Here is a 26,994-nt window from a genome sequence, read left to right as displayed (position 1 = left end):
GGCCGACCACCTTGCACCTATGTACCTATGTATGTACGTACGTGTATACACACCGTACACCTGGCTAAATTGCACGATCGTCGGTGTGCGTTTCTGCGGTCAGGAACAATAGAGGCGGAACTGGTACCGAGCTGCATTTTTTTCGCCACGAATGAATGAGATGCGCTCGCTCGGAGCTGCTGGCTCGCGTTCCCGCTGTCTCGTCTCCTACTCCTACTCCTACTCCAACTCCTACTACCTCCTCTACGACGATAGAGTGACGCGCACGCCCAATCAACCTAACGCGACACTGCGAAAAATTATCTATGTACATACTATGCACATATATGTGTATGTATGTATGTATACTTGTCGCGTTTGAATACCGCTAACCTGCGAGTCCATAAATTCTGATACAGTCAATAGTCCATCTTTTATGCGCGATGTCATGCCGAGTCTCGCGTTTTCAAACGTTTTGAGAAACATTTGTCCGTATCGTAGCTACTAGGGTATTTATCATTGCATTCGAACGATTGATTAATCGATTAATTAAATCTCGAAAATTTTACTGATCTCCCAGTGACTTACGTTCCACTTACGTATCACTGATTCTACTATATAAACTATGAAACTCGTGTTTCATTTATGCGTCGATAAAGAACCTTCTTATACATTTCCAGGCAATTTTCCCACCGACTTATTTAAACGAATATAATCTGATATAGAATCTGATGTCGATATCGATACAGGACGCAGGATAGAAAAGATATAACATTCTACATAACGTAACGTCGTCTATAATAAAAAAAAAAAAAAAAAATAATCATATTTTTATCAATTTTAATAATTTTAATAATTTAGTTAGCTTTAGTTTTAGCCGAATCGTGTAAATCAGTCGCTTCGCTATTCCTTCTTCGTTGCTTCCAATAAATCTCCCTAACCGATTATGACTTTGGAAATAGAAACAAACTATCGTATCGATTAGTTGAATATCTTTATTCCATTGTCGTTCCGATCTCAGAAACCAAACTGAAAATATCCATTTTAGAAGAGAGAAAACGAACCATTTCCATTGTTTAAAAAATAATCAAATAATAGTGTACACGTGTTTAAGAACGAGATACCCATGGTTTCCAGTCGTGCGATATAAAAACGAAAATCACCGTTCCTTCTAGCCAACTTTGAATGATTCCTTCTATCGAGATCCGAGCGATTCGTCTACGAGTCCGGTAAAAGAAAACAAATTCCAATAGCTGCACGGAGTATGCAAATGAAGAAATGGATTCTCCGAAAGAAAGCTCGTGACGTTACGTCATCTCTGGCAGAATTTTGTACGACGACATAAAAGAATAACGACTTTCGCCGTGCGTCGTTTGTAATTTGGTGAAAGTACACGGCGTTTCCTCCATTTGTACTTGGTTCGATTTCAAAGGCGTCTATTGGATGTCGTTATTGCGCAGCGAGATCGTTCCATTTAATTAGGCGTACAGTCGTAAATAGAAATTCTATGGCACTATTCACTCGCCACTATTTCACTCTTTTTTTCATCGATTCGGTCGACCGTCTTCTTTTTTTTCTTATATTTTTGTATGTTTTTCAACGTCTGCTGGCGACGTACGTTTTCTCAACATAACTATCCGACTCTAATGTAAAAATATTCTTAATGAATTAAATAACAGAAAATTATTTGCAAAGAATTATTTGTTGTTCAAGAATTAGAATTACAGAACTAAACGAATTATACGTATAGGTATAGGTAATTAACTGTTTCCCACTAAGTCAGCCATCGTCCCCGCCAAACAATCTGCGTTGCATAGTGGATGGACATTCGGTCTGAATACCCCAAATATTATTTAAACTCACAAAGGATATAACCTAACAAACACGAATATGGTGGAAGATGGATGGATGGGGGTAGCCATCCACACGATAATTAAACAGCCTAAAAAATTTCACCGAATGTCCAAATTGGACAAATTGTGAATGTAAATTATTAAATAATAAAAAAAAAAAGAATATTATTTAAAGGAAACGCGCGAAAACAGTGAAGCACGACCGACGCCCGATTTGAAACCTTATAGAAAGATAAAAGGCCGCGTCATAAATATTTTTTTAATAATACGATGCTGATACGAACGGTACGAATAAGTCTTTAGGATATAATTATTTTACGTGCTAATATTTATGTCATATTTTTATAAATAGATAATTTATTGCATGAAGTCTTGCTCTGTGGCTCTATAAAACTTTTATCAAAACTTTTTACGAATCAATTATTTATCGCGCGTTGCCAGTACGCTATTTTTAATCTCTCTTTCGGTTCTTCCGTTAAAATTAGCTGTTTTATGAAATTTAAAATTATTTTAATCATCCCCTCTACATAGTACGTGTAACTCTCAAATCGAAATGTTTACTTATCGAAGATGATTTATTAATTTAAACAGATGCCTGTCCCTGATGGTAATTAGGATCGTATTACATGATAAAACACGTACTAAAATTTTGTTTCTGGCTCGTATCCAATTCGACTGAACCACTCGAATACTGAAATACTGGAATACTGGAATACTGGAATACCGGAATACCGGAATACCGGAATACTCGACTGTGCGACGCGTGACGTTCGATCGCGGCAAAACGGTCGTCGGTCGTCGCTAATGCTCGTCGAGAACATGGGCCTCGTTCGTCTGCACGCTCGTTTAATACACGTATCATTGCAAAACCACGAAATCGCGAAATGGACGAGCCGCGTGCAGAATATCACGGCGAGGACACGTAGCGTCGCACGTAGAAACGATAATAGCTGCGAGTCGAATGTTAAATAAAATAGAAACGGATCGATTTCCACTTGTTTGCAAAATGCCAATTTGTCCACTTTCTGGTAGGCGAACTATTCGAAAAGCTATTCGTCGATACTTTATCGAGGAAAGACGGGGAAAGACGGGGAAAGACGGGGAAAGACGAGGAAAGTCGAAGAAATCGAAATGCGATCGTGCGCGTTCGTTATCGCGCAACCGTGCAGATATTAATTAACAGCTGTTGGTTGCATCGAAAATCCATTACGTTGTCGAAGGAGAAACGTAACTGAATGTATCGCGCGTATCGATGATTATGCGATTTAATGGTTCAAAGAATTTTCAACGTTTTGAACAAGCGTAACTACCGATGAAACTCAATTCATTTATAAATATACAAAATACAGCATATTAAGTAATATTACGTATTTACAAAAAACCAAGTGAAACGTGGCAAACCATTAGGAAATCGTTTAACCTTATTTGCGATCTTAAATTGCAAAACAACCATGTTAGACGTCATAATGAAAATTCCATCGATTTTGGATCGTCGTGTTGTACAGGGTGCGTGGAAGTTGTACGCGAGGGTTACCACAGCGTGATTCTACAGCCTCGGTTTGCTACAAATTGGTGTAAAGAAAGCTAACACACGACACCGAGTCTAACTTTGAAGTTCAAAGTCAGAAGAACAAATTTGTTCACTGGTCGCGAGGGAACGATGAAAAAAGTTTCATTGGCTCCTGTTGTATTGGCGTTATTTACAGTACGTTTGGATTTCACTGTCGGATACAAAGAGTCGAATGGCGTCATCGTTAGTTTCTTTGCAGGAAACTTAGGCACGGAAACAACACGCGAACGAGATTCCGTATTCCCAGCCCCTTCTCTACAATTTTCCACCGCTGTGTAACTTTTCTGTTTCTGTTTCTCCGATCGTAAAGATCAATAGCAAATGACAGAATCAAACATACTATAAACTCTTATGATCCAAGTTACAGTACCAGGCAAAAATAATTTACTTGTAATTCTCAATGAGAATTGGTTGTAAATATTCTAACAAATAAAAGAACAAAAGAAAAAAAAAATAGCAAATGACGGAATCTCTCTGCAGAAAGGTTTAAACTAGCCAAACGTTAAGCTAAATTTCCAAAAATATCGCCTGGTAATTATATTGTATATATATATATATATTGTAAGAATTTTAAATTGCTTTAGTATCTAATATTTGAATAATTTAATATATGGATGAGAGCAAGAAGAAGAACGGCGGAGAAAGGTGAAGACGGGCAAAGGAGAGAAACTGTCAGACAGACGATCGGGTAATCGAGTTGACCCCATGGACGATTAACCAAATTGGAAGGTCGCGGCATGACTGAATCATGACTTATCCTTGAGCTCGTGCCATCCGTTGTATTTGCTGAAAGTTTGTAGATTCGAGTACAAACGTTCGATAAAAGTTAATCGAGCGAAATTTATAAAAGTTCGCGACTATCTAGACGGAGATGAAAGAAAGAAAGTAGCTAACAAGTTGGTAGATTTTAACGATCCTCGACCTACTCCATACATATTCATCGTGAAAGGCGTGGCAGTAACGTTATGTCAAGGTAACAAGGTGTTTGTAACTTTTTAGATAAAGGTTCGAAGAGAGAATGTATATAGCTGAAGAAAGTTATTGCAGCGAACGATATGACTTTACAGCCATCAGGAAACGAGGCTCGCGTTAATAGTTACTCTACGATTTAAATTTATCGTGCGCTTCGGAATAATCGTTTTTACGTCCAACGGATTAACGTAATATCAATAATCTTATTTAACAGCTAGTTTAACAGCTACGAACGGTCGATATCTCCTATTCAACCTTTGAAAAAAGATAGATCTAGCTCGAAGGAAATCCGGCTAAACGTTACCCGCGATATGAAGTGTTTTAATTTCGACACGTGTGTATGTATCGATGCGTGAATTTCGAATCATATCATATCGATATTATGGCCCCAAATCAATAACTGTTAAACGTATAAACCTCTTTTTTTCCGAGCTTCATAGGGATTTTCAAAGTCGTTGCAAGATAAAATAAATATCGGCACAATGTGCCCTCGGAATCCTACGACATTTGTTTCAAACCTTAAAATATTCCATCATCCGTCCATAGTGTTCAAGGTAGTACCCGCGTGTTTTCAGATAAAACGGACACACCGTTGTTATATACGTTATATTCGTAGAAGGTTTGGACAAGCGTTGAAATACTTTCATTTCATGGGCTACTTTTAACATAATATAATTACATTTCGACAACGGCAATGCCATTTATCTTTCTCGAATTATCTGGCTCTAACGATAGATTGCAGTGTCACATCGACACTCGTCATCGGTACAATGATCGTCCTCCGTTTCAACGATGACGGCACCCTTCCCAATTGGTCATTAATGTTTAGTAATATTTGAAATATCCGATAAACAGATACATATTCCTTTATATTCTCCGACTTCTCTAGAATTACGCAATTTGGATAAACTTCCGCCACGAATACCAAATCCGATGGAATAATTTAGATAAACGTTGGAATCTCGCCTCGAGTCGCTAGAAGATGTGATCGATGTGTATTTTAGATTCTAAAGCTTTTTTCACGCGGCTCACGCCTATAATTAACGACTTGAACGTTAATAAGTAGGTATTTATGACTTTTCATTCGTGCACAGTACTATTTATTACTGGAAATTTTATTACGAGCATTAAAAAAACAGCATTAAAATACCGTAAAGCACCGAACATACATGTATATACCTACGTACGTGTATTATATAAGCTGCGATGCTGTTGCTATTCTATAGATCTTTTTTTGGAACGCAAACTACAAATCACTCTACGAATATCAAATAAGACAGAACCTTTTCTTACGATAATAACACGGTACATAACCTCTGATATTTTTTTAACACCGTACGATTTTCATACAAATTCACATTTTTACCAACACAACTAAAGAAATAGAAATAGAAATAAAGATCTAAATCAAGTACTCGATACTTTGAACGTTTTATATATCTATATATCTATATATATCTATATATTTTATATATTCTGTGCATCATTTTTGCGTCATTAAAATCTCTCATCGATGATAGTTAGTCTATCGCGCAAAATAATATCGATTATTCGTTCGTTGATCATTTTCGTAATTGTATTGTCATTAGTTCGCGCACGGCGGCCGCATTGAAAAATCTCACCCCAATCCAAGCCCAATCGATTCAAACGAGTTGTAACGGACATTTCTTACTCGCATTACTTTTTCTCCTTCTATCTCTAGTCTCGGATATACAGTTGTGGACGGGGCTTTAAGCTCGCCCGACCCTCCTCTATAAACGGAAGATAAGGCGACTGGCAACCGATACTCGCGCGTACGCTGTAATAGACGCACGACTATAGGCAGAGTTCGCTTACCGCGTGGTACGGACAGTTTTTTTTTTTTTTTACCAACTCGGAAACTAAGCGCGAAACTATATATATATATATATAGTTAAATAGGAAAAAGTTATTCAAAATATTAATTTCTATAATGGCATATTTCAAAGTCATTGAAATCGGATACGAGATTGATTTTCCGCAGTTTCACCAAGTAAACGTTAGAAATGATTCGCGATAAGTGTGTGAGAAGCAAAAGATGTAAATAAACGATGGTGGGAACAGCGTTTTTCTGACGGCAGGCAACTTTGGACGGCGCTGATGTAAATCACGTTCAAACATTTTTTTCTTTATTCTTCCGGCGCTTATCAACGTACAACCTTTTTTGTACGAACGAAAACTGTTAATTGCTAACAGTCAACTGCAAGTAGTTTGAACAAATTATGAACAGAAATTTTAGGTAGAGATAAAACAAACGAACCTTTTTAATTTTATTGAAAAATCTTTCGATAAAAGAAAAAAATGTCATAAAATTGTGTGAATTAGTTTAATAAACATACATGAACAGATAAAATGTGTTAAAAGCTGCCTTTTGCATAGTACGTACATTCCTTCTACGGATACTCCGCTTACATATTCTCAGATACACGCTGACATCCGAAGAATATAAATGGAAACGATCGAAAAAGGTATAACGATCGTAAAGGTGAGTTTACGATAAAGGATTTATCAAGCAACGTACAACGTATAAACGACCTAACAAGACTGCTTACAAGATAACGCCTAGTTGGTTCCAAGTATGTGATTCATACTAAATTCGCCGATCGATCGATCGATTCTCAGGATGCTCTCTGATCCTCTGAGTATAACGAAAAATCTACCGATACAACTTTCCATCTCCATCCTTGAAAATAACCATCAGTTAGCACGACGACCACGCCTTGTTGTAACGATTTCCACCAAAAGAACAAGTAATTCTAAACAGATTCTAAACTATTTAATTTCTTTGCTTTCTCACATTCTGCAATACGAGAATGTTCAAATACGATAGAGTTTTCTTGCAACGGCGAAAGTTTCAAATATGTTAGCTAAATATTAACACGATAATATATGTACGTATCGATCGAGGATCCAAACTATAAACACTAACGTCTTCAACGAATTATAAGTCGTCCAAATACAAAATACATTGTAAGGTCGAGTCGAATCATTACACCAAATTCACTGTATCATCTGTCTAATAATTTGTGGCGCATCACTATCTTGTTGTTTATATATATTCTCAAATATATAATTTTAGTTAACTCTGTTAATTCAGTGTTAATTTCAACTAACCACCTCTGTCATCTTAACAGACACAGAGGAACGACTAATTCGCGGCGTCGATTTTCTGAATCGTAGCGAGAATTTACGCCTCCCGCTGACGCGCTTTCCTCGCGATCGCGTCTCTCCGCGAACGGTCGGAAAATAAATTTCTTAAATTTCAAGACAAACTGAATGAATTATTGATATTATTATTGTCGCATTAATATTACGATGTAACCGATATTCCGATTTCATGTATAAATATCCTTTCAAAACATTAAATGTTTGCGTTTTTCTTTCTATTATTAATTTCTTTTTATCATTGTTGCAGTCATTGGCGACTACTATCGTGTCGAACAACGCATCGACCTCTCTTATCACCACTCGGACTATTGGTGGTCTAACGTGTCACTACCTGCTACCTTCACGCACAGTGAGTAACAACAATGAAACATGAGAGATAGTTTTATGTTTTATGCGGATATCGAAGCACCAAAGCTGCGCTGAAATAACCACGAATACAACTACGAATAAATCGCGTTGATTCCAACAGCTTTTATTTATTGAAATGAATTGTCACGTAACGATTGAAGGAACGCAGCATGGTTTAATAATTTGCTTAGAACATTGCTGAAATTTGCTGAAATAGCGAAACGTACTATATGAGATTCCTTATGAATTGCAAAAAGTCATGGAAAGGATCGGTGTGTGTGTGTGTGTGTGTGGGCGGGGGGGAGGGGGTGTCGGTGTATAAAATGATAAGTCAACGAAAATACTATATCGCCTTTAAAATTTCAAATTTCGCCACCAACTTTCTAACCCAGCCAATATCAACTTCGAAATCATTGTAGCCCTAATTAATGAAACGAAGCGTAATATCGTCAAGAATATCAGCAGGATTTTTCGTTTCGAAATTTTCTTACGCATTTGAGGTTGGGTGAAAGTAGTGCACCGAGTGAAAGTCAAAGCTACAACATCGAGCCTTTGGAAGTACATAAAAATGATTGCACGAAACGAAAAGAAGTTTAACGTAATATTTAAAGAGCAGTCGTTTCTAAAAGCCTCGAGATATTTGCGACACTTGGAAAATCGATTTTTCAATTTTCTTACGTACTGTGCAATAATCTTGGTGGATAACGTAATTCACACTTTTTGCGTGTACATTCCGCGGATGAAACAGGTGCCTGTTATGCCATGCTTAGATATTAGCGCATCAGGAATCGCTGTGTACAGTGACCGCGAGAACTCATAAAGCGACCAAGTCAGATGTTGTGTCATTAAGGCCATGTTTGTAATAATCACCTCGAGAATGGTCGAATATTAGATAAATAAATAACGCGTTAGCTGCGTGTATATCAGCGTATATAGGGTGTTTCGTGCGACAGATGCTGCGTTTCTTTTTTTTTTTTTTTTTTTTTTTTTTTTCTACGATTAATAGAGATATAAGAAGATTTTAGAAAAGAGAATTAAATCAAGTAGCGATTAAATCATCGGCTAAATATATACTTGCTATTACTTTCGTTTTATTATTTTTATTACTTCCATTACTTCTGGCATAATGCTATCTTTTACTTTCACTCCCGCCGTATCATGGATAAGAGTTGCCAACTTCTTCACGCACTTCTTTCCTTTATTACACATTAACGATCAAAGATTCTCATCAGGCTCGCAACTTCCAAACGAATTTTTCGAATTAACGATCACAAGGCTATTGACTAAATGACGAAGAAACGGTGTATATTCTGCTTACGTAATAGAATTCTAAAATATGATAATTCTACGAAAATATATCAACTTTAAATTTTCCTTAAACTTCGCCGCATAACTTTTAAACGAACCGATATATCTACCAAAATTAATATTTCCCAGCGAATCGCGTTTCCGTTCGAAAAAGAAAAGGACGTCGGAGGGAGGGAGGGAGGGGGGGGGGGGGAAATCGAAAGAAGCGCGATAAAGGAAAGGAAAGGAAAGGAATGGGAAGGAAAGTAGCAAAGTAAAGCAAAACGAAGAAAAGGCAAAAGACAAGAGTCGCGGGCAAAGCAAAGGCACATACCTGAACAAGTCGCTTCGCGTCGCTGCGATCGCGATTGTCGGGCCCCACGGCTATGTTAGGTTGCCGCATTCCACCTGTCAGAAGGTGGGTCCGCTCTCTCACGGACCGTAAAGGAAGCAAAGAAGCCACTAACGGCAGAAAACGAATCGCGCTCCGAAACTTTCTTTCCTAACTGTCACGAAATCACCTTCGGAAACCGATCCTTTTCAATATGGCTGTGTGCATACTACATAGGTTCTGATCCGCTATTCGCTATACTTACGTATGTACCTCTTTAATGTCCATTTTCCGCTAACGATTCGCGCCGCATTCCTGATTCGATCGTAGAAAATTCCACCTAGAGATCCGATCGAAACTGCCGTCGACGTTGCTTCTTGAAAAATATTTTCACCTTTCTCCCAAATCTGTTCACCAAGCACACCAGATCCTGCGCAAATGTAATATCGAGAAGCACGCGTGGGTCTGGAATGTAAATGGACTGCACGATTATTAAAAGATCAAACAAAACCGACGAAATGTACTTTTTCACGATCACTGAACGCACGATCGATAACGTGATACAGTCCGTAACGTCTTTATCGAACGAACGATTCTACGGGATGTCTCTCGAAACAAAAGTCCAAACAAATTGTTGCCCGAGCAACGTTCTCCACAACATAACTGGACACCGGTAGGTAGGGGAACTGATCCAAGGAACGAGTGCTTGGGGCTAGGTAGGTGGTAGGAGCGAGTCTGAAAGTCGAGAGGAAGGACGTAGGATGCCGACGAAGGAGAGGGAGCAAAGACAAAACCAACAGGAGGGGGAAAGCCTCGTACTCAACGCTGTCCTGATGAGGCAGGGAGGATGGCCGGTAGGCGTTAGGGCTCAACACAGTTTTCTTCCTATGTAGCAACCTCTCTATACGCACGTGAATCTAATTGAAATATCCTTGTTTCCTTTCAGATCTTTTCTTCTATTTATTACCGTGTATACCTGTGACTCGATTTTTACCTTCCACACTAATACCCAGCAGCTACCGCGTCTCAATGCCTCTCCACTTTATGTTCCTCATTGTTTACACGGCTACTTTGCTTTTTTCTTTTCTTTTTTCTTTTTTTTTTTTTTTTTTTTTTTTTTTTTTTTTTTTTTTTTTTTTTTTTTTTTTTTTTTTTTTTTTTTTTTTGTTTTACGCAAATTGGTTATCCTCTTTGCGTTCCTATTTGTTTCACGTTATTACGGTTTTTAATAAATATCGTTCTCTTTATAGTCTCGTAACGGTGTGAATCATATTATTTCAAGAGAAATTTTAAGAGAAACAACAAGATAAAAAGAGATCTACTCTCAAGGAACCGAATACACTCGTAGGTAGGCTCGTAGGTATACTCCAAATACACTAGGACGTATCTTATACTATTTTCAGACTGTTCATTGGAGATCTAACGAACAGAAGAAACAAAGGGAATGCTAAATACAATTGAAAAAGAAGCAGGTTGATGCTCGTTAAAAGTTAATTTTTTTCGTTTCAACAACCGACACGGAAAATAAATTTATTCTTACGTTAACGTTCTATCTTTCGCCTATATTCCATCTATAGCTCATCCGCTTATCATATTTATTTCGCTCTAACTGCAGCCAATTATTTTTTTAGAATATTTTTACATTTTAGATCATCTATACAACGGTAAGGAAATTTTTAATAGTCGTGCATTATAAAAAGTATATTAAAAAATTAGTTTCAAACGCTTATTAATACATGCACCGTCGTACATGCATACACGTACATACGTACATACATGTATATCTCACTTACTCTTCTATTTCTGGTTTTTAATTTTATCCGTTAATTGATGGAAGAGTCCTGAAATTAATAGCTATAGAATTAATATTTATGATTGTTTATCAAACAAATTGAATCGGTTAGAAAACAATCTGTATCGTTATCTTATAACGTTTAAACGTGACAAATATTTAAAAAGTGCATTTTACGTTAAAGTTATTCCTCTTATTGCAGCGAAGAGATTAATGTAAAAAGTAGCGTAAAAAGTGGTTCGCGTGATCGTATACATCCATGAGAGAAGAAGAAGAAATATTTAAATCGTCGTCACCGAGTACACCGCAAAATTACATAATATGTAATTCCTTTTACAATTGAGGCCAATCACATTGCGTAAAAGAATCTCGTCATTTACTCCGCTCTAACTGCTTCTAAGCGCGCGCGATTTATGCAGATTTCCAAAGATACAAATGAAGATTTAAACAAAAGATATCGAGATATAATAAAGTGAACGATCTTAATAATGATATTTAATATCATTGTCGATAATTCAGTTCTGTGATTTAATTAATTTTCATCTTGTACGAATACGGCAAAAAATTATATGTGTATATATATAAATAAAATAATAATATATGAATTTTTATTCTAAGGTATAATTAAAATATAACAATGTTTTTTCACAATTTGTTTTATATATATATATGTATTTCTTTTTCTTTTTTTCCTTTTTCTTTTTTTTTTTTTTTTTTTTTTTTTTTTTTTTTTTTTTTTTTTTTTTTTTTTTTTTTTTTTTTTTTTTTTTTTTTTTTTTTTTTTTTTTTTTTTTTTTTTTTTTTTTTTTTTTGAACCAAATATGTACATTTTTCAAATATGTATAATAATTACTTTACGTTTAAAAATTAAATTTTTTATTTCTTTTCAATGACGTCGAATTATATTAGAAATGAAAAATGTACTTATAGTTAAATGTAGTTATTGTGTACTCATTCGACTGTTGTATTGTACATAGAAAATACACATACTTCATAGCTAGATTCCCTTATAGTTAACCTCACTTGTGAGTTTGCCAGGAAACACGTGGATCGTTATAGAAATTAAATGGCAACAATAATTGAATTAATTAATTCTTTTGATCATGAGTCAAAAGAGTATGAAGAATTCTTGCAACACTTGATATGTTTTAACGGAGATATACCATTTGATGTAGAGGAGGTAAAATTATATTTTCGAATATAACCTTACACTTGAAAAATAATACATTTTGATCGTAATTTTAACGCAAATACACCACCCTTTTATATATAATATACAATGCACGTCTGTGTTTTTAGGTTGAAAGAGTACAGAATGTCATTGTATCGACTGTAAATACCTATTTAAATCAATCACAATCTCGATGTAAAGGTTTATTAATTTTGGACACGATCTTACCACAATGCTCGAAAGATATTTTTTTAAAATATTGCATACTATGGATGTCAAAAGCTACCCAAGTATTAGATAGTATCCATAGTACGCCGCAAGAGTTATCCATTTCTTGTAAAGTTCTTGGACATCTGATTATCAGATCGAAAGATATTCCTGAGATACAGAAACAAGTATCTATGCAAAATGTAAAGCAGCTTATCAATGTAATTAGTAACTTGAGTACAGAAAAGAAATGTGGTCCAGTATATTATTTGATTGCAGTATTATTACATCGATATCCAGAAGTTTGTGAACGTTTTCAGGTAGTCGATCCTCTTTACTATCACAGAAAATTAATGTATAGACATATTTATTTAGTGTGAAATATTTTAATATCTCAGGTGACTATAAAAAAAATTATACTACTACATGTTGATTCTACGCAAGAAAATCTGGTTTGTGCCAGTGCAAAATGCTATGCCCTTCTGGCAAAAGCAACAGAGCGTTCGTTTAAACCTCCACCTTCGAAACCAAATTATACTGGATGGGTGTATAACCAAGCACTTATTTGCAATAGCTTACATGTAATAATGGATGAATTATTTTCAAACTTGACAGAATTAGAAAATGTGAACGTATGGGATAAATTAGAATTACCTAGTGTATCTGAAGAGAATATCATTCAATTCTATTTTACACAGAAACAACGATTTTCGAACTTGTGTTCTTATTTATCATTTATGTTGCGGTAAGAGAATAATATACAAATGTCGGTTTGTATGTAATATATTAAAAGGAGATTGTTTAAATAGTCTAAACTTTATAGTGGAGTCGATGAAAAAAATTCAGTCTTACCACACGAGATCTTGAAGGTTTTATGTAGAGGATTGGCGATACAGCCGTCAAACATAAAAAATCAAAATTCTGTTAAAGAACAGATTTTATATCTTATTTTACCAAAACTACATATTGCTTTATTCAATGTTTTGGATTCACTAATAAATGGGTAAGAATATTATAATTTCGAAATAGCAAACTATTGTTAAAATGAAATTTATACGAGTTTAAAATATGTAGATTTAAAGAACAGTTAGTATCGTATGGATCGACGATATTGGAACTGCTTCTTCAAACATTGCAATGGACAGAGAATGCTTTGGAAAACCAAATAACGATTAGTAGAAACAAACCATTTAGAAACGTAAGGATATCTGTTTATAAATGTCTGAACTCTTGGTTAATGAATACTAATACATTATCTGGTATAGAGACAGTTGCGGATGAATATCTTTCCTCTATATTAAAAGATATTGTACCAGAAAAAGATCGTGTTTTATTGACTGTAAGTTTATAAATAGCATTTAACAAAAATTTAATTGTATTTCAATATAATACAAGCTTAATTGACTTGTTTAACGGATAAATTGGTGTCACAGATTCAAAAAACACAAAATTTATCAAAAAGAGCATTGAAGCGTCTCCGAGATAGTCAATATGAGAAGGGTATACATTTGAGTAATGGAATTGCTTCTAATAAAGAGCATTATCTAGATACGGATGTATGTAAAGTGGCTCTAGATATATTGCAAAATATATTTTTCAATAGTGGAACTCTTTTAAAACAAACATTTTTCAAGGTAAGCCTTTCATTTTCATATTTTGTTATAAAGCTTGATGCTGGATGTAATAATTGTTTCCTTTATTTTTTTTTTTTTAGACTGTACAAAATGTTGTAATACCTTTGCTGTATGACTGTTATTTGAGTACAACTGAACAAAAATTTTATAAAGAACATACTCACTGTCGTTTGTTACTATTTAGAGTTTTGAGGGCTCTGCAAATGAATCCACATTCCTTAACACCTTTACCTACGCAATACTCCCTAGAGATATTTGAAATGGCCTTGAATGATAATAATTTACATATTATTCAAGAAGCCAAAGTGGCATTGGCTGAGCTTGAGAAAATCATGCATCCTCATGCTCCGCCTATTCAACTAACTCAAGTAGAGTAAGTTTTAAGAGTTCATATATTTGCTTAAGGATATTAATGTCAATGGCGAATAGTTTTCTATAATTTAGATTTCAAATCGAAATTATATACATTTTTCAGGACAATACAAAAGGAATTTGTTACTGATGAACAAATTGTACAAGGACATAGCACAATGGAAAACGTACTTTCACCTTTTATTGAAACTATTGCAGACGAAGGTGTAGAACCATCACCAAATAAAAAATTAAAGGCTACAAATTCACATCATAATGAAATTGTTGAACCTGGGACAGAAAATACTACTGAAGATAAACTGCATATTACACGAACGAACAAAGATATTGTAAAAGAACAAGATAACACGATGAAAGAACAAATAACAGTCACAATGCAGAATAAAGATATTGTAGAAAGTGAACAAGCTGCACAAATTTCTGACGAATCGGTAAATGAAACTGCTTCAATGATAGTCTTGACTAGTGATACAGAAATACCGAAATCAATGTCATCGTTGAACGTTATTAAAGAAACTGACGGTATTTGTATTGAAAATACGAATACAACAGGAGATATTAAGCGTAGCTCGGAAAATATTTCTAGAATGTCTGAAGTAAATAAAGAGCATTTTGCACAAGAAAAAGAGGAAGAAGAAATACTGCAATTGTTCCAGGATGTACCGAAGAATGACAGTTAATCACATTCATTTTGAACATTTTAAATTCGCGATAAATATATTGTTGTTTTATGCTTTCCGTGCATTACGTACATATATAGCTATAATATTTTCATCTTTTATATAGAATTGTACTTGTGGATTATATATTTGGCTGCTGAAATTTCTTTCGAAAAATATAGTTTTTAATTTCTCATATTTTGTACTTTCTATCAAATCATTGATTTTTGAGATTTTTGTTTCGTTCATTAAAATTCCTTACAGAGATTTTTTAATCATAGAGCATCATTATAAGAATTTTGTAATTGTATATACAATTATTTACTTCTCGATAATTTCGATAATGCGAACGTAAAGGCAGCACCAGCTCCTGTACCATGACCAAATGCTATAATTCTGTTTCTGATGTTCATCAAAATATTCTATATAATCTTCCACTTATTTAACCACCAGCATAATATCGAATATGTCATTATTTTACCCGGTATTTCCTTCGCCCAGGAACTTAAAAATCCTAACATAAATCTGTAACATAATGTATGAAAAGTATTTTTTCTGTCTTACTATTATACAATGAAAATAAATATTATAATAATTACATTAATGTAGGTACCGATTTGTAGTTTGATTATCAAATGAACCCAATCTATATTGAATCGATACAATTTGTATTATTTTTCTTTCAATTATGTCCTTTATCTTATACTGACAAGCAGGACCTCATCTAAAATCGCCTCCTCTCCCCCCCCCCCCCTCTATGTACGGAAATATTAATGCCGGATATCCATCGTTAAAATTTGGGAACATAACTGTGAGTATGTTAAAAAATCTTACATTACAATCTTCGCATCTTGTAATTCTCTCGTCGTTAATTAATATTAAGTTGGAAACACGGTGGTTCCTGTTTCGTGGCATTAATTTCACCTTCCAAGCGCAGAGGAATCAGTCCCTAAACGGAATAATGATCTTTTCTACTTCCTTATTTAATGAGCATATTTCGTTTAGTTAAAAGAGTGTAATTTAAATAAACTTTTAGCGATAACACTATCATGTTTATTAAGTTAAGTCCTGCAATCCTTATTACAGGATTTATGAGTTGATAAATTGATGTCCACGTGTTGTGATATATATCATTAATATGTGTCAGGTTTTAAATTAAATTAGTTGGAATAATTTAAGTTTTACCAAAAATCATATTTCGTAAAATTTTGTTGATAAAGAAAATATTTCATTGCCTAAAACACGAACTGCAAAAAGCAAAGGAAAGCAGTGAATGAGCGTACAATTACTTTTTTCATTCAAATCATTTTGATAAAATTAAAGCGCACACACAAATTAAAACTAAACTTGAGAATATTATGCAAACGCGTTTACACATTTTGCATGCTTGCGTTATAATAGTCGGAACATCCGTTTCTCTAAGTATTCTTGGTATTGATAACTAACACAAGTGAGAGTTTCTACACACACACCGCACGCGCGCGCGCACACACGCACACACGCACGCACGCACGCACGCAGCAGCAGCAGCAGAAAATATATATAAATGCTTAATACCATAAAATTAACAATTTATTAAATTGTTATTTTTATAATACAATCTATACCAAGTATCGTTTCGTCAAAGATACATTTCAATTTTTAAGATCAAACATTTCGGCGGGGCAGGCTGTGCAACCAATTTAAACTTTACACGTGACGTGATTTCCGGTTGTGTCTTTCTCTGTTCGATATCGGTTCGGTCGGTATGTGACTTGTGATTATGTTACGTTTAAAATCCTCTTAAATTTGTGAAAATAAAATGCATCTGCTATAAAACGATTGTTATTAAAACAGATTTATTAATTTTGTAGACGTTTCTGTAAATATTTTAGTTTTAGTTAGGAAGAAAATCACGTTAAATGTTGATTGTATCGTTTAGAGGTTATGTTGTTGCGTTACGAGAATAACAGATAGTGTCACGTTTTTCACTGTTTCTAGCATTGTAAGAGCAAAATAATTTAACGTTGTACGTAATTTTGTGTATAGGATTTGAACCATGGGTCGAGTGATTCGCGCTCAGCGTAAAGGAGCTGGATCTGTTTTCAGATCCCATACAAAAAGGAGAAAGGGAGCACCAAAACTTCGCTCCTTGGATTTCTCCGAGAGACATGGTTACATCAAAGGTGTTGTGAAGGTTCGTTCAATTTTTTTATTTTATAATATTTTTAGTTAACTTTGTTTTCCTTTTTTCATTTTCCTTCTTTACTGTAGATTCTTACTGTATTTTCAGTTTTTAGAAGTTACGTACACATTCATGATGAATTCTAGTTTGTCTACTTCTGAATAGACATCTGATGAATAGCTACTAGAGGCTCTTTCTGACACTATTACGCGCTTTTATAGAATTGTACTATAAAAATTTATTACGATCTTCTGTTAAAAGTGATTGCATTTGCAGGATATCATTCATGACCCTGGTCGTGGAGCGCCATTGGCTGTTGTTCATTTCAGAGATCCGTACAAGTTCAAAACCCGTAAAGAATTATTTATTGCTCCCGAGGGAATGTATACTGGACAATTTTTGTATTGTGGGAAAAAAGGTGAACGAAGAACTCTAACCGGGATATATTATTTAGAATGCATTAAATTATTTATAAGAGGAAGAAATATGGAAAAAGTATTGGTACAAATCAGTAATATAGGATATTTTATGTTGCAGCAAACCTCCAAATTGGAAATGTGATGCCTGTTGGTCAAATGCCTGAAGGTACCATTATCTGTAATTTGGAGGAAAAAACTGGCGACAGAGGTCGATTGGCAAGGGCTTCAGGAAATTATGCTACAGTCATAGCTCATAATCCCGACACAAAGAAAACCAGGGTGAAATTACCATCTGGCGCTAAAAAGGTTATACCATCCAACAATAGAGCAATGGTTGGTATTGTTGCTGGTGGTGGACGTATTGATAAACCAATTCTTAAAGCTGGTCGAGCGTATCATAAATACAAGGCGAAGAGAAATTGCTGGCCTAAGGTACAGTTTATCTTTTACATTACTAAACGCAATACGTGCAGATTTTTAGGTTTTATTAGAAAAAATGTTTGTCGATGATGGTTTTTAGACATTTGAAACCTGAACAATTTGTTGTGGAAAATCTTTGAACTGAGCAAGCCTACACTTTTAATCTCTGTAATATGGTGCAGCATCACGGTACAGGATCTATAATATTTTTCCTTATTTACAGGTTCGTGGTGTTGCTATGAACCCAGTTGAGCATCCTCATGGTGGTGGTAACCATCAACATATTGGTAAAGCATCCACAGTTAAACGTGGAACTAGCGCCGGTCGTAAGATCGGTCTTATCGCTGCTCGTCGTACAGGAAGAATTCGTGGTGGAAAGACCGATACTAAGAAAGACGATTAGATTAAAGATTGATTAAACCCTGAGACTTATGCAATAAAATGTTTAAAAAGATCATTTTGTCATAATATTATTCACGTTGCCGTCCGATTCGTGTTATTGAAAGATTTATTTTACAAAAGTATTGAATAGTAATCTTATAGTTTTATTTTTCTTGTATATTCAATAGTGGGATCTGAATTTAGCGTAACAATTTGGCCTGAAATTTGGATGTAGTCAATATGTCGAACATGGGTACCAACCGATAATAAATTAGAAAAGTAATACAATGTGTTCACGGATTCCATTCTAACATCATGTATAAGCCGTAAATATTGTTCCAAACTTTAATACGCTAGAGTAGTAGGAATGGTAAACAAACAGAAAATTGTCCAGCAAAGTATGCTCTTTTAGTTGCGTCGATATCCGGCGGATATTAGTCGTCAGCCATTTTGCTAGCGATATTTCGGCGCTCGGCCATTTTTGTTGCGTCGACGTCAAGTGTGGCCAGAGGCCTTTCGTCGTAGCCAGTATTCGAATTTCCTTTGTATCGAATTATCGACAGGCAGAAACTGTAATACTAAATACTTGACTTAGTCGACAAGTTTCGTTTTTAGCTCATCAAGAAACGAAAGGAAAGAAAAAAGGAACGAACAATTGAAATTTTTTGCTTAGTGATTACCTAGGTGAGAAATAGCTAAAGAGCTTCTGCGGCAGAGCCACGAAAAATACGCACCGAGGCGGAGTAATATGAGTAATGCAGCCAACCAGAATGGATCAGGTCTAGAGCAGCAGGTAAAGAAAATTAGCGGCTTTGTTATATTTTTGACAGGCCAAGCCTTGTTCCAATCTACCATTTCTTTCTTTACCCTTTCTACTCGAATCTTTTGTTGTCTTATACCGTCCCAAAAATTTTCTTCACACAATCGTGCATGACTGTCCGTAAGTATTATCTTATAACCTACATTTCTGCGACTCGATCATTCTTACATCTTTCCTGCATTAAAAAGTTTGTAGACTTGGATCATCGTCGGGTTGGTTTGTGACGTACAGCTTTGTAATGGCGGCAACCAATTCCGGGAACAGCAAACCTCGTGCCGTGACGCATTCTAACATTGCTCTTTTATCATGTTCAAATTCTTATGATTAGATGAATTACATATAATATACAATTCCGTATAAAACTGAAGGTACACCGGATGTGAAAGCTCCATTTGCTTAAGGAATAGAGAACAACGTCCACACTGCTTAAATTTGTCATAGATGTGATATGAGTTTTAAACTAATAATTGGTTATTTAACAGTAAATAATTCGTTATCTAATAAAAACACGCAATATGTTTGGTATTCTATTAACAAGAGCAGGAAGATACATACATTTTAGTGACAAATTTCGGCATATACCCTATAAAATAATTTCTATATATTATCATATGTACATATATAGTAACATTTATGACAGCGTATAAATATCAAATAGGTATATATTCTGTTTGTTTCCTAGTATTTAAACTTAAGATATATCATTTCCATGGTTCTTTTGTTTCGATAGGTAGGTCTGTTTTTCTTTTCATCAATTGGTTGCTGTTCAATTTTGTCCTTGATTCCTTGTATAAATGCGTACATGGATTGAGATCCGGAAATTGACGAGATATTTAATAATTGTTTCCGGTTGTTATTAAAAATAGAAAGTAATATACAACCTAAATCTGTTGTTGATGTGTCAATCAAACAATAAATTTCATTATTTATCTCATATTTACTTTCATCCGTATACTATTTTCGTAAGTAAATTAACTTTGTTGAAAAGTGCTACATTATTATAAAATTTCTTTTCGCTATACATTTATTTTATGAAGGTAGGGATTATTTTACATGTTGTCATTATAGTCTTTATTGCGCAACATGTGACGAATAATATTTGTTGACCTCAGTGAAATACCTTTTATCAACTTTGTACATTAGATCAAAGACTAGTTTGCCTTATTATATATTATATATGATATAATTATAATGGTATATAATATATATATATATATATATATATATATTCTGTATGTTAATTTTACTTATTTCTCATATCACTCTCTTGGCTACTAAAAACCGTGATGTAAATTGTCAGTGAAATGCTAGATGATAACCAAACCTTTCATAAAGTGATAAAGGAATAGAAAGTAAATAGGTATGATTAAAGGAATTGTAAACAACGATGTACATACATGCTGTTAAAGGATAGTTAGTGCCAATTTTTAAACAACCGCTTATCTCTATATGTAATTTTATGTTCATTAAATAACATATATATTTATAGTTTATATTTGCTTTTTCAATTAAATTACATTTAATTACACTTTACTTATTTTAAATTAATTAAAATGACTGATCAAATTCGATTTTCTGTTTAATTTGCTCCAGCTATATGTTTTGTATTCCTTGATATATTTCGGTTTAACAAATCATGCGTTTGTGTACATATATGACATAATTTAAACAATCTCATTTAAATAATTTCATAGTAAAGTACTTACGTGTTATATTTTCAAAAAGTCCAGAGTTCGTTCATTGCTGTTGTATATTATGAATAAAGGGGATTTTAAAAATATTTGTACTTTATATTTTAGTTAGCTGGTCTGGACTTGCAGGGCTCCCGCCAACCAAGTGGGGGTCGCTACGTAGCACCGCATTTGCGAAATAAATCTGGAAGTGAGTCTTCTAAATTCTTATTACGTTATATCTATGCTTTATTTTTAATTTGCATGTGCATATATACATAATATCATATTTTGAAATGATCCTGTTGATTTTTCTACTATGTTATACACCCATTACTTCTATTAGTTTATTTATGTAGAGTATGTATGTAGAGTAGAAAATTATTGCAAACACCCAAATATGATATCAAATATTGGCCAAGTATCTAAAGAGTGTTGCTACTGAAAAGATATACGAGTCAGTAGTAGAGCTTCTCGGTATAGTGCTGTTTTATAAAAAGTTTTGTTATTTAAACGATTTCATCTATATAAAGAAAAAAAAAATAAATAACAATAACAATAATAATAATAGAAACAAGATAAGGACTGTAATATTAATTTGCCCACAGGTAACGCGCCTTCTGGCGGTGATCACCATTTTTCTTCCAACTCAAGACCATATTCCGATAGAGATAGAGGAAGAGATCGCGATCGTGAAAGGGAAAGGGATAGAGATCGTGATAGGGGAAGAGGTGGTTCAGCCTACAGAGATACACGCTCCCGTGACGTCGACTTTGGAAATTTCGGGAATTTTGGTGGGCGCAACAGACGTAGTGTCAATCAAGAAAATGGAAGAGATTATAGATACGCCAATTCTGACCGTGACCGAGAGCGAGAGCGGGATCGCCAAATTAATTCTGGAAATGATCGTTGGCAGGAACAACCTAGAAATGATCGCTGGCAAGAGAGCAGAAACGATCACAGAATGGGCGGCGGTAGATGGAAGGACGATAGAGAGGGAGGTAGAACAAACTCTGAAATCGACTGGACAATTCCCACTTCCAGAGATGAGCGATTGGAGGTGGAGTTATTTGGTAGTGGCAATACTGGCATTAACTTTAGTAAATATGAGGATATCCCGGTTGAGGCTACTGGGGATAACATACCTCCACACATCACATCTGTAAGTATTAAAATTGCATATAATTGAATTACGCACATATAGTTTGTAACTAGAAATGAGTGGTATCAACTTTTACGAGTCTTATGATCTTACTTCTTCTTATAGTTTGACGAAGTTAAGCTGACGGAGATAATAAAGAATAGCATTACTTTGGCTGGTTATGATAAACCCACGCCAGTACAGAAATATGCGATACCGATTATTATCGGGCGCCGTGATGTTATGGCCTGTGCCCAAACGGGGTCTGGTAAAACAGCGGCCTTTTTAGTGCCAATATTAAATCAGATTTATGAAAGCGGGCCACGTGCACCTCCAGCCAACACTTCTGGAAAGCGTAAACATTTCCCTCTTGGTCTAGTACTAGCACCTACAAGAGAGCTTGCTACGCAAATATATGATGAGGCGAGGAAATTCGCATATAGATCACGCATGCGTCCTGCTGTTGTTTATGGTGGTTCGAACATTGTAGATCAAATGCGAGAATTAGATCGTGGTTGTCATCTTCTTGTTGCAACACCTGGTCGCCTTGTAGATATGTTAGGGCGAGGTAAAATTGGGTTGCATAATTGCCGGTATGTATAAAACTTCTGTTATTATTAATCTCGAACGCCTAATTTATAGTGTATAATGCTTAATTTTTCTTTTCAGATATTTAGTATTGGACGAAGCAGATCGTATGTTGGATATGGGTTTCGAGCCACAAATAAGACGTATAGTCCAGGAGGACACAATGCCTCCTACCGGGGAAAGGCAGACACTTATGTTTTCAGCTACGTTTCCGAAAGAAATTCAAATGTTAGCAAGAGACTTCCTCAGTAACTATATCTTTTTAGCTGTAGGCCGTGTTGGTTCTACATCTGAAAATATTACTCAGAAAATCGTATGGGTGGAAGAACATGATAAGCGTTCTTATTTGCTTGACCTTCTTGAAGCTGGCAACTTCTCAGATTCTTGTACGTAATCGAAATAGCGGGACATTGTGCAATACGTGTATACTTTACATGTAACAACATTAACAATTATCTTTTTATTTTAGCTGCTGAGTCATTGAGTCTAATATTTGTGGAAACAAAGAAAGGTGCGGATATGTTGGAGGAATATTTACATCAAATGGGATATCCGGTGACTAGCATTCATGGTGATCGGACACAACGTGAACGAGAAGAAGCTTTGCGTCGCTTCCGAGCTGGTAAAGCGCCAATACTTGTTGCTACCGCTGTTGCTGCCCGTGGGCTTGATATTCCACACGTGAAGCACGTAATCAACTTCGATTTGCCGGGAGACGTTGAAGAATACGTTCATCGAATTGGCCGTACTGGTCGTATGGGAAATTTAGGTTCGCCTTTTTTTACTTTATGATATATTTATTATTACACACACATTTACTACCCTCTGTTGTTGTTGTTGTTGTTGTTGTTGTTTTACTACCCTTTACTACCGATGTTTAATGATAGTACAAATTTAATTTAATTTAATTTAATGCGTGACAGGTTTAGCAACGTCGTTCTTCAACAGCAAGAATATTAACTTGGTGCGCGATTTGGTATCTCTTCTAATTGAAGCTAATCAGGAACTACCTCCTTGGTTAGACGATATGTTCTCTGAAGCAAGATACTCTGGAGGTGGATCTCGACGGCCTGGGAGTACTAAAGGCCGATTTAGCGGCGGGTTTGGTGCTAGAGATTATCGTCAAACACCAAGTTCCGGATCTGCCCGTAATAATGGTTCCTCCAATAGGCCTGGCAGTTATGGAGGTTCGTAAATGTTCGTTATTGTAATTTAATGAAAATTTCGTATAAATCGTTCTTTCTCTTATAGGAAGTTATGGCAATTACGGAGGTAACTATAACAGCCCGTATAATAGTTCTGCTAACAATGTCAGCGGTAATGATTCTGATTGGTGGGACAAGTAAATATCATTATCGCCATTTCTATTTTCACTTTTACCATTATTACTATCTGTACACGTAAATTCAAATATATGTAAGAAAGACACGTACGACATACACATCGGGTACAACACGCACGTATTTGCGCGCGTATACGTATACACAAGAAAAGACAGTATCACGTATAAAAAAAATCACATTCGCTGACTGCCTGTGCACTACAATTTTCAAACTAAAAGGAAAAAAAATAATTGTGTTTATTCAATTCCATAAATACTTTTATTCGCGTGCGACGAGACACGATTGACAAATCCATAATGCAATCTTCAGCATTAAGAACTGTGAAAGGGATTCATCGTACGATAGATACAGAGATGATGAATTCATTTTGAAGGGAAAGAGTTATCAGGATTTGTCATCAGCCATTGGAGAGAAATGTAGGGGATCCATCCAAAGTTTCGTTGCCGTGCGTGTTGAACAACACACAAATAGTATATTGATTAATGAATCAAATCGAGCAGTCGTTAATGCCTAGCTACGGTATAACGATGTGAAGCGTAGTAGGTGAAGAAACTTAGTGAAATTTTTTAGAACTCCTGTCGAGACTATGGGGCTCATTGTGGCTTCATTATTAAAATTTTTGAAGGACGTGGTGGGCGTATCTTCGAGAATCGTGTGGCGTCTAGATTCGTATAATCATAGAGCTTTAAATGCACAAGTGCTTTATTATTCTCGCCTGAATGGCCAGTACCTTGTGTAATTTAATTTAATACCAGTGGCGCCATTTTCCTCCTTACTTCGTTTTTAACGCATCTATATTTGACTAGGCGCCTACGATACGCCATATCGCCATCGCCATAGGTTTCGTCACGATTCCTGTTTTAAATTTACTATAGTCCAGCGACGAATGGTACTTTGTTGTTTTGCCGTCCCCAGACACAGACGACGTTGCGCCGGCGATATCATGGTTTAATCGGCTATATCGCGTTAAGTGTTCAGTAGTCGAGAGCTTCGATGTTATGAAAAGGACACACAGGCTACGTCTTAAGGTACTTTTAGAAATCTCGTTTATATTTCTGTCACGTCCTGTTAATATATAAGTAAGTTTAAAAAGTCTGATGCTGTAAACTTCTTGCTTCTGTAACTCTTTCAATCCAAAGAGTTATTTTATTTAAAAGTTGGGTCATTGTGTTTAGAGTAGGCTGAACATTTTCAGCAAACGTCAGGTATATTTGTACCTGAATTTTAACGTACTCTGATCAGAATTTCTAAACGTAACAAAGACGTTGTCCTGTAAAATTGGTACGGTGGTCAAAATCATAGATCGCAATACTGAATGCGAGTGCTCTAGAACGAGAAAGCTTACACACACACACACACACACGCGCGCGCGCGCGCGCACGCACGCACGCACACACACAGAGAAAAAAAAGAGAAAAAAAAAAGAAATAAAGATAAAAAGAAGACAAAAAAGAAAAAACGGGTAAAAAAATATACGGTTGCAGTTACAGAAGGGAACTTCAAAAGAGATAAGAACAAAGAGCAAAAATGCATTACGTTGTTTGCTGGCTCAACCTTACAAGACAAAAGGGGGTAAAAAAAGAAGAAAAATATACAAAAAGCAGGCCCTCTGAAAATAAGGATGCATAAAGGCGCACTCATATTTTATAACCGTATTTATCAGTACGCTATATATATATATACATATATATATATACATACTAAGTAATATTCGTAAATACATAAAACATTAAAATAATTGAAAAACGACTGTGATACCGAACGATCTTGTGACATTCAATTTCCATGCGAATTGATAAATGAACAATTTAACGAAATACAAATATTAAATGTATTAATTAATCGGCATTGAATGTCCGGAAAGCATGAGCTCAGTTGTTTGAGCAGAGGATGGAAATATTAAGTCGTTAAAAGTGAATAGAACATCAAGAACAACGTGGCTGTTGTCCGATCGGGGAGGGCTGAACGCTAGCCTCTTACAGTCCTAAAAACACGTTTTTGGGGCATTGTTTCTACTTAAAATAAACGCGCATTAATAATAGATAATAACGGCGGAACGCGTCATTACTGATTGATGATGTTGGTAGGGCTTTATAGAATGTCGATATCTTTTGTGCAAACATGTCGGATTCTTACCTAATCTATGTGAGAAAAAGTACAAATTCAATTTGTGTGACAACTGACAGGATTTTTAGACATGTCATACTTATACCTGTTATATTAATAGATTTATAGTGCAATCGCGTGCGTGAATCGTATGCCGTGTGACAGTGGACCAAGGTGTGAATGCCTCTTTGACCGGGAATAATTATTTCAACTAGAACTTTCAAATAGTGTTATACGAATAATATTGTTGGCTTCCGACCATGATTGATGCGTGTGGTTTCAAATTCTAATATGATTGATTTATCGTCGAGTCCGTTTATCAACTCGGAGGCCCTGCCAAGAACATTACAAGAAGAATTCACAACGAAAAGTGATCGGTCACTTTTCTGTTAATATAGTGTACAATTTTACGGCACAATTGTTCAGTTAGACCTTAGTCTATTTAAGAGATAGTAGATCATGCCGTAATATTACTATTACTATTATCACTAGTACCACTATCGCTATTGTTCGTATTATTATTATTATTATTATTATTATTATTATTATTATTATTACTATTATTATTATTATTATTATTA

At 35.2% G+C, this 26,994-nt stretch overlaps 4 protein-coding genes across 6 annotated transcripts in view; 3 read left to right on the top strand and 1 right to left on the bottom strand.

The window, feature by feature from the left end:
• LOC122572065 overlaps window positions 1-10,204 on the bottom strand; it is a 64,689-nt gene extending 54,485 nt beyond the window's left edge. The window contains exon 1 of one of the 2 annotated variants that reach the window (XM_043736606.1): window positions 9,792-10,204. The gene's annotated coding sequence lies outside the window, so the exon portion shown is untranslated. The remainder of the gene's footprint in view (window positions 1-9,791) is intronic. The other variant, XM_043736605.1, reaches the window with a different exon arrangement.
• Window positions 10,205-12,300: 2,096 nt separating this feature from the next.
• On the top strand, window positions 12,301-15,965 carry LOC122572084 (proline-, glutamic acid- and leucine-rich protein 1-like). The gene is made up of 8 exons (XM_043736672.1): window positions 12,301-12,498; window positions 12,618-13,016; window positions 13,095-13,441; window positions 13,520-13,699; window positions 13,771-14,035; window positions 14,130-14,330; window positions 14,411-14,703; window positions 14,806-15,965. The coding sequence occupies exons 1-8, from the start codon at window positions 12,385-12,387 to the stop codon at window positions 15,380-15,382; spliced, it is 2,376 nt and encodes a 791-aa protein (XP_043592607.1). The 5' UTR covers window positions 12,301-12,384; the 3' UTR covers window positions 15,383-15,965.
• A 1,042-nt stretch (window positions 15,966-17,007) lies between these two features.
• On the top strand, window positions 17,008-18,821 carry LOC122571489 (60S ribosomal protein L8). 2 transcript variants are annotated; one of them, XM_043735300.1, is made up of 5 exons: window positions 17,008-17,106; window positions 17,390-17,537; window positions 17,802-17,943; window positions 18,063-18,376; window positions 18,588-18,821. In XM_043735300.1, the coding sequence occupies exons 2-5, from the start codon at window positions 17,400-17,402 to the stop codon at window positions 18,765-18,767; spliced, it is 774 nt and encodes a 257-aa protein (XP_043591235.1). In that variant the 5' UTR covers window positions 17,008-17,106; window positions 17,390-17,399; the 3' UTR covers window positions 18,768-18,821. The 2 variants fall into 2 exon arrangements, with proteins under 2 accessions (XP_043591235.1, XP_043591236.1); XM_043735301.1 differs by lacking the exon at window positions 17,008-17,106 and having other exon boundaries at window positions 17,393-17,537; window positions 17,802-17,942; window positions 18,061-18,376.
• Window positions 18,822-18,967: 146 nt separating this feature from the next.
• LOC122571488 (putative ATP-dependent RNA helicase Pl10) lies at window positions 18,968-26,991 on the top strand. Its single transcript, XM_043735299.1, has 8 exons — window positions 18,968-19,538; window positions 21,365-21,446; window positions 21,844-22,397; window positions 22,503-22,969; window positions 23,046-23,350; window positions 23,434-23,733; window positions 23,888-24,151; window positions 24,216-26,991. Exons 1-8 carry the CDS (start codon window positions 19,494-19,496, stop codon window positions 24,308-24,310), a joined length of 2,112 nt encoding a protein of 703 aa, XP_043591234.1. The 5' UTR covers window positions 18,968-19,493; the 3' UTR covers window positions 24,311-26,991.
• The last annotated feature ends 3 nt before the right edge of the window (window positions 26,992-26,994 follow it).

The sequence above is a fragment of the Bombus pyrosoma genome, linkage group LG10 (assembly GCF_014825855.1).
Source record: "Bombus pyrosoma isolate SC7728 linkage group LG10, ASM1482585v1, whole genome shotgun sequence".
In the NCBI taxonomy this organism is placed as follows: Eukaryota; Metazoa; Arthropoda; class Insecta; order Hymenoptera; family Apidae; genus Bombus; species Bombus pyrosoma.
Note: the sequence above shows the minus strand (reverse complement) of the source record. Positions and strands in the feature narration are given on the sequence as shown.

Excerpts from the sequence above, each read along its gene's own strand:
- LOC122571488 (XM_043735299.1), top strand. The coding sequence starts at position 19,494 with ATGAGTAATGCAGCCAACCAGAATGGATCAGGTCTAGAGCAGCAG. Across the intron at positions 22,398-22,502 it reads TACCTCCACACATCACATCT|TTTGACGAAGTTAAGCTGAC; the intron begins GTAAGTATTAAA and ends TTCTTCTTATAG. Across the intron at positions 23,734-23,887 it reads TGGTCGTATGGGAAATTTAG|GTTTAGCAACGTCGTTCTTC; the intron begins GTTCGCCTTTTT and ends AATGCGTGACAG.
- LOC122572084 (XM_043736672.1), top strand. The coding sequence starts at position 12,385 with ATGGCAACAATAATTGAATTAATTAATTCTTTTGATCATGAGTCAAAA. Across the intron at positions 13,700-13,770 it reads TTGGATTCACTAATAAATGG|ATTTAAAGAACAGTTAGTAT; the intron begins GTAAGAATATTA and ends TAAAATATGTAG. Across the intron at positions 14,704-14,805 it reads ATTCAACTAACTCAAGTAGA|GACAATACAAAAGGAATTTG; the intron begins GTAAGTTTTAAG and ends TACATTTTTCAG.
- LOC122571489 (XM_043735300.1), top strand. The coding sequence starts at position 17,400 with ATGGGTCGAGTGATTCGCGCTCAGCGTAAAGGAGCTGGATCTGTTTTC. Across the intron at positions 17,944-18,062 it reads TTTGTATTGTGGGAAAAAAG|CAAACCTCCAAATTGGAAAT; the intron begins GTGAACGAAGAA and ends TTTATGTTGCAG. Across the intron at positions 18,377-18,587 it reads AGAGAAATTGCTGGCCTAAG|GTTCGTGGTGTTGCTATGAA; the intron begins GTACAGTTTATC and ends CCTTATTTACAG.